Source organism: Merops nubicus, unplaced genomic scaffold (genome assembly GCF_000691845.1).
Source record: "Merops nubicus isolate BGI_N331 unplaced genomic scaffold, ASM69184v1 scaffold16676, whole genome shotgun sequence".
Classification (NCBI taxonomy): Eukaryota; Metazoa; Chordata; class Aves; order Coraciiformes; family Meropidae; genus Merops; species Merops nubicus.
In genome coordinates, this window is record NW_008617084.1 from 6,204 (window position 1) to 13,589 (window position 7,386).

Here is a 7,386-nt window from a genome sequence, read left to right on the forward strand (position 1 = left end):
ACCTATGGTAATAAGTGATCATCCAAGTCTTGCTGACCACATCTGGCAGAAACCAGGGTTTCTGCACATTTCATACAGCAAAATGTTGAGCATTACCTACTTTTATACTGCAGGAAGGAATTTACTGAGATTAAATGTAATTATCTTGACAAGTTACAACATTTTTTAAAAGCACCTGCTTGGCTTCAGTTCCATTTCACATTTTGACACTCAGGCAGCAAAGCATGCAATTTTCCAGAATAAATCTCTTAAAAAGTGTTAGGTCAGAACTTTAGTGGAAACAAAGGCCTCTTTCATAAGGATCTCTAAAACAAGGACATGTGACCAAAATTCTCACTTCAACAGATAATTTAAGGATCTTCCCCCTCTATCCCCCCCCTCTCGATTGAAATCCAGAATACACTTGCAGAATGGACTACAGAGAGCAGCTCAGGGCTAAAACCCCTGAAGGGAAACAGAAGCGATGTAGCTGCACAGGAGAGGCTCAGATACAAAGTCAGCTTAAGAGCTGTGCACAAAGGCAGAATTGAAATGGAGACGCTGCAGGAAGTGAGAACACCAGAAAACCAGAATAAATTCCATGGGTAAACTAATCCAGTTTCTTTCTGCAACAAGAAGACCCATATTCTTTATTAAACTATTCTTACAAATCGGAATGATTACTGAAGATAACAAACATATGCAGCAACTAAATCAGCTACAGCCTAGGGAAGTATCCTCTTTTTCTTTTTTAATCCTTCCCCTTCTCCTGGGAAGGTTACCTGCCTGTAGCTGCAGAGGCTGCCTGTTCCCAGCCTGCGGTGGGCACAGACTCCTGCCTGGAGACCAGAAGTGTCTGCTGACAGGCTGGGCTGCCATGTTTGGCGCTTCACGTGCGATGGGTTCCACCACCCATGCTCTGGTGCAGCAGCCATGTTCAGTGCAAGTGTGAACTGCCTTACTGAAAGTTTATTGGGGAAGTGATGAGTGTACACATGCACACTCTCAACAAGAACGCAGCAGAACTTTGAGCTCACAGCGTTTCCACCACCCCGTGAACACACTATTAAAGATGCTGAAAATTCCAGGACAGTCAAGAAGCACCTATCTTTTTCTAATGGTTTCCAAAAGCTTTTTTAAGCGGTAGCTTGTTTCACTTTTCTTGCACATGACTGCACTGAACCATTCTGGTTTTTCCTGTGGGAAACAAGCTTAACAACACATGCTCTTACAAAAGCAGAATTAATGTTTCCTCACGGTTTTACAGAAATAATTTTTTAATTTAGAAAATCAGAAATCCATTTCCCTGCCTGTTTTGCTTGGTAACTGCTACTCTAAAAGATAGCACAGTAATCGCCCCCCTCCACCAGACAACAGTGCCTCTCTAAAACTTCAGTATATAGTTTAAGCCTTTCAGGCACTTGGTACACCAAGGCTGTCTTCTCTCCCTCTTTACTTTTATCCTCTGTGCACAAGCAAATAACACTCAAGCTTTTCTGTACCTCAGCTCACAGAAGACATCTATGTGCCAAACCAACTTAGAAGACATGTCCAAAAATTACACTAAAATAGCTGCAGCCCGTTCACCTGCCAATTTAACAGCTCAAGTCTTCACTTGTATGACTGTGTAGCAACTGTTGATACTGCAGAAGTGCTTTAGACAAAAATGGTTTAACTGCTCAGTATATTGCAAATATCAGGAAAATAAGTTGAGGCACCAATGAACATTTTCAGCATTGCAGTATCTTATTAAAGTTTAACTGCAAACAAAGTTTAGTCTTCTCTCTGGATTTATTTGTATTTCAAAAGCCAATACAAGATGAAAAACATTACATATGCATCAGCTGCTTCTGTAGACTAGAAATCAACTAGTCACTAGGAATTTAACAATATGCAACATTTATATGTTCAGCTGAAAGGGAATATTCATGCCTGGGTTTTTTTCCAAGCCCTTGGCAAATGTAGGAACTCCCTTTGCTTCAGAGTAGCTCAATTATTTTTATGGAAGTGACAGCAGGTAGTTATTTAAGTAGGTTGTTTTGTTACATATAAATGCCACTACAGACAAGTCTTTGTACAGCTCTGCTTTACTTTCATGGCTTGGTTCAACTCAAAACATTAGTCCTGGAAAAGCCCAGTTACACAAATAGCATAACTATGTTAAAATATTAATCTGGTTTTAAGTATGCAAGATCTAGTCAAAGCAAGTATCAATTTCAGCTGTTGAGTTTTCAAAAATGCAAAAAGCCTTTGCAAAAGACTATTAAGGTTTCTATCACCCTACCAAAGGTAGCAGTGAGGAAAAAGTCCAAGGTCTATTTTTCACAGTGGTGTTTAAGTATTAAGCTTGTTTTCATCCATTTATTCAGTTGGCTGACATCCATTTGACATGTAACATTTGAAAACTCAGTTAGCAAGCTGCTAAAATAAGGAATCTGGATAGTTTGGTTGCAGTTTTTCTATTAACATAATAGGCAAGAGCTTTCTAGAATTTGTCTTGCTGATATACTGATCTCTAGCAAGTCAAACAAAGTTTTACTTTTAATTTTTAAAATACATAAGTTTAATTACTTAGCCAATATAACAGTTCTACAAACCGCATCACAATCTTGCACAGCTTATAACCAAGACCAATACTAAAAGCGAAAACCTTTCTAGTGACAGCGCTAATACGAATTGGCAATTTTAACAATTCTGTTCAGAAAACATCCATTCTTCTACACCCCACAGATGTCTAGCATTTATGTAAATACTTATTAGATCCAGTCATCATGCTACAGTATTAGTCAGGTTAATAAACCTCCCCACTGTAAGAACACACCAGCATAAGGAATGAGCACAAAGCAATCTATATGAAATTTTAGAGTAACTTCCCAGCAGTATGCTTGTGGCCCATCAAATTCAGACTAAAGTACTGTAGATTTAAAATATTTACTTGTCTTCTTAGCATACCTAATATGTAAGAATAGTTCCTCATTCAATTCCCAAAAATAAATATAAGCTTTCAATTGAAAGCATTTATTTTCCTAGTTTTCCAAAGTGGAGTCTGGGGGGGGGAATAATTCAGGCTGGTCTTCAGTCCACATCAGCACATAAAAGCACCTCCTGTCCCAGCATTCGTGCAAACCCAAGACATTTTCTCCCAGTGAGATGTGACCGGAGCGCTCGTCTGACGTGCGGCGGTTCAGTCCGTTTCCATGGCAGCGCTGCGGGACTCCTTCGCCACCATGAGCCGCATGAGCTGGCTGTGGAATTTCTCGATCTTCTTCACGTCTTGCGCCTGGTCTGTTCGATACAGCAAACACTGCAAGAGAACGTTGCTTCGGATCAGATTTCACCTGGACTGGTTCTAGCCTGTTTGTAGTCGCAACAGATTGGTGCTTGGAACCCAGAAAACAAGGTAAATACCTGAAATGTTAGTTTTCGGCACCTCGTTACCATGAGGCAGCACCGACACAGATCTACCCTGTTTTGAAATGCACACACATCTGTGTCTACATTTAAGTTTCTCTGAAAGGCTCTAGCCTTCCATTTTGAAAACAGGGAAGCTCATGATTTATCCTAGTTCCTTCTCTCAAAAAGAACTTGGGGTTTAAAGCTGTCTTTGAAGACAATGCTATTTGTGTTGTCTAAAAATAGAACCAGATTTGAAAGCTGAAATTACTCTGTTCTGAAAGTAAGCAGATTTTGCCTTTCACGGTCCTTAATGTTACACTACCAGTGACATAGAATCAGTTCAGTATTTCCCACTGAAGATGATCCCCCCTCCCAAGCAAAATCTTGTTTCTAAGACAGTCCTAAATACAGAACATAGCATCTGAAAAAGATGAAAAGAAACTCTTTCACGTGACAAGCCTGTAAATTCAAAAGGAACAAGAGCAATATGCCAGTGACACATCACAGAAAGGACACTTAGGGGTTTTTTTGGGTGGCTTTGTTTTAGGTTTTGTTTGTTTGGGGTTGTTTTTTGTTTTTGTTTTTTTTGGTTTTTGTTTTTTTTTTTTTCCTTCAGCTGCACGAGTTCTACAGATTGAATGTAAAACAAGACTTTCCTTCCTGCCTTTACGAAAAGCCAACAAAACAAAAACACAACCAAATCCCAGAACTGAACGAATCCCCTGCCCCTCTCAACCCTAACCCCTTTCACACTACTGAGAGCCCTCCCAGACTTGAGAACAAAGGCAACCAGTAAGCACAACTGCTCCACCTCCTTTTGCAGCGACCCTTGGGAGGACACAGCAGAATCCCATGAATGTATGTTCCATAGTTTTTACTGAATGCACAGCTAACACCACAGCAGCATTTCTGAAAATGGGATCTCTCAGCTGCAAGTGAATCTTGTTGTTCAGCCTGCTAATCACAAGGGAAGTTAACTTACAGTTGGAAGTTGTCACCACTCTGAGTGGACAAAAAAGACCATGCTCATATGAGTAAACACATCTCTTTGAGGATGCTCCCAAAACACTTCAGCAGAAGCTACTCAACTCCTAAGATTTTTGTAATGCTTGTTTTCCTTGGTTTCACAGAATCCTAAGATAATGTTGACACCCATGAAGAACACTGAAGTGGCAGAACTTTTCCTGGACTGCGTGGAGCTGAACCATGGGTCAGCATCGGTCACAGACACAGCAACTAGCGAAGGCTGAGCACAGTGAGTTTTCAGAAAATTGTCAGGCAAAGGCAATGGCTGAGAGCTCCCAGGCTGACTGACAGCCAAACCTAAGTCCAAGAGAGGTACAAAAAGCCCTGAAAGGGGAACTCTTTCTGTACTTACTGCTACATCATCCGTTACTTTGATGCAGAGGTTCCCATCACAATGGCGGTACTTGAGAACAACCCGCACCTGAAATGACAAATGTTTTAAGAATTAATATTTACATCTAACAATTCTCAGAAGATACCTGGTGGAAGTCTGCCCAAATTCAGATTATCTTTTATTATAATTATGTACTGCTTCACATTTCCACCACCTCTATGGCAGTGCTCACTGGCAGCCACTACAGCCGGGACGGTGTGGAAGCTGAACCATCCCATTCCATGATGTGATTTCCATCACATCCCCCAACACATCAGGAGAAAAACTAACTGGAGGCTTGCATTTATAAACTTGAAAGACTTACAAAAAATAATTCTATACGAAGACTTGAAAGGGGTTAACTGAGTGGGGCAAGCTCAACACCAATACCTTTTCTTCTACAGTACCTAAACCGTTATGTAAAAAGTCCTGTTTCCAGTCACTACAGTTATTTCAGTAGCTGCACTGTTGTCTGTGGACAGCTTTGAAGCATTCTGACATTTTTGTAAGTGGAATGGGAAGAAACAAAGAATAACACTTTTATAGTAATTAAAATGAGAGGACTGAAGAGAGTTCTTTGAAACTAAATCACTTTCAAGACTAAATAAGGCTAAAAATTGATGTCTGAAAGCAAGCATTCAGCATCGAACCAAAACAGCAACTGCTGTAGTCACCTGCCCTGAGCTTGAACTATCCACAGTCCCTCTGGAGGAAAATCACCAAAGCTGATAAAAATCAGCACCATCAGCAACTGACAGCATTGAAGGCTTCCTCCTGAACACAGAGCTGGCCACATGAACTTTGTATCTATTGTTCCTAGCATCAGGAACTAGAAACAAAACAAGGTGTCCTTTTGAGAATGTTCTGAACTCTTGCTATAAACAGCCCTTTGTTGTCCAGAGAGCTGTGCTAATGGTCAACAACCTCCTTGACTAGAAAATGCATTCTGAAATCTCTGCTCCAAGATGGATCTGCTCACAGATTTATCCATCTTGTTTGAAAAACTGTCATTTTCTGACCACAACAGCCACGTAATACAACTGAGCAGGCCCAAAAGCACAAGACAGGCTGCAAAAAGCAGCAAGCATGGACTCAACAGATAAACTGCCCCTGCAGAGGGGAGGATCACTCAGTACCTAGTGTCACCAGCACACAAGGAACACACATTCATCTCCCACAGTTCTCGCTCTTCCTTCAGTTTCCTGACAAGCCCAGTCAGATATAGAAGCTCCTCAGGCTAGCAGTGCTCTGGCAGATTAGAAGGAGGGTACTCACGTTGTGAGCCAAGGGCCTGTATGAACACCTCTGCAAACAAACAAGCTTATCGGCACGGATGGGAAGGGACTGCTCTTGGAGGGTCCCTCGGAAAAGGGGGAAGAGCAAATCCTGGCTGCAGTGACATCCCTCCTCTTTTACTTAATTCAATGTTATGAAGCACAAGACGGTAAATTAGGACAATTCCGCTATCAGTAGATAGGTGGCAATTGCATATGAAGTGGTCACCTATGCTAACTGAAGAGAGATGTTAAACAGTACTTCTGAAGGTTCCTTTGTGTCCTGTTTCTAGTGAAGAGAACAAGGCCTTTTTTTCTCAACCGTTCAAGTTCCATGTTACCTTTTGTGTTCCTTTTTGGCTGAATTAAAACACTTTCTCTGAAGACTGAAGTTACTTTTAAAATTTGCACAATACACTCCTGAAAAAGTTACCAGAAACAAAAAGCAGTCAACTCCCAGAGCAATTACTCTTTAGGAAGCGAACACCTTCCAGTCTGAAATGACACTGCATGCAACAATGCAATGTAAGAGCTCGTGAATGGTTTAATTTTTTAGGAAGACAAGTTCAAATGCAAACGGTACAGTCTTAAATGTTGGAAACTCATAAAATAAACCAATTCTTGACACACTCTCCCTTCAGCAGAACTCCTAATACCGGTTTTTAACACACAGGTACATTGTAAATAAGCACAGAACGGCTGAAGTTTGGTCCGTGGGGTTCATACCTGTCGTTGGTAACAGCTGAGATACTGTCCCCTATGCACATTTTTGGGGTGTTAAATGATAACTTCTGCCTGTTTCGTTGAAAAAGAAGCTCAGGTGTGTCACCTGCGACTAACGCCCTTGCCTTACCCCTGCTTCTCGCCTTCCCCGCTCAGGCCGCTAGAACTACACCTCGAGAAAGTTTGGTCCGTGGGGTTCATACCTGTCGTTGGTAACAGCTGAGATACTGTCCCCTATGCACATTTTTGGGGTGTTAAATGATAACTTCTGCCTGTTTCGTTGAAAAAGAAGCTCAGGTGTGTCACCTGCGACTAACGCCCTTGCCTTACCCCTGCTTCTCGCCTTCCCCGCTCAGGCCGCTAGAACTACACCTCGAGAAACCAACCGCCGGCGCTCACCGGCTCACCCCACAGTCGCCCCTCCTTGAATCTGTTTCAGGCCTACCGCAGGTGACGGAGGCCCATCCGTCAGCCCGCCCCCAGCCCCCCGCCAGGCCTCTGGGCCCGGTGCCCGCCGCACCTTCATGGGGTCGGCGAGGTAGAGCTTCTCGGCGGCGCGCGTGAACTCCTCCCAAGCCTGGTAGTGCGGCATGGCGCGGCCGGCCCGGCGACCCC

At 42.5% G+C, this 7,386-nt stretch overlaps 1 protein-coding gene across 1 annotated transcript; it reads right to left on the minus strand.

Moving 5' to 3' along the window:
* Window positions 1-3,163: 3,163 nt before the first annotated feature.
* SRP9 (signal recognition particle 9kDa) lies at window positions 3,164-7,363 on the minus strand. The gene is made up of 3 exons (XM_008943035.1): window positions 7,292-7,363; window positions 4,754-4,822; window positions 3,164-3,283 (listed from the first exon to the last, which is right to left on the minus strand). Exons 1-3 carry the CDS (start codon window positions 7,361-7,363, stop codon window positions 3,164-3,166), a joined length of 261 nt encoding a protein of 86 aa, XP_008941283.1.
* Between the last annotated feature and the right edge of the window lie 23 nt (window positions 7,364-7,386).

Bases quoted from the DNA above. Each gene is read 5' to 3' on its own strand.
- SRP9 (XM_008943035.1), bottom strand. From the start codon at position 7,363: ATGCCGCACTACCAGGCTTGGGAGGAGTTCACGCGCGCCGCCGAGAAG. The intron at 4,823-7,291 runs GTGCGGCGGGCA...TTGTCATTTCAG, and splicing joins ACCTCGCCGACCCCATGAAG to GTGCGGGTTGTTCTCAAGTA. The intron at 3,284-4,753 runs GTAAGTACAGAA...GTTCTCTTGCAG, and splicing joins AAGTAACGGATGATGTAGCA to TGTTTGCTGTATCGAACAGA.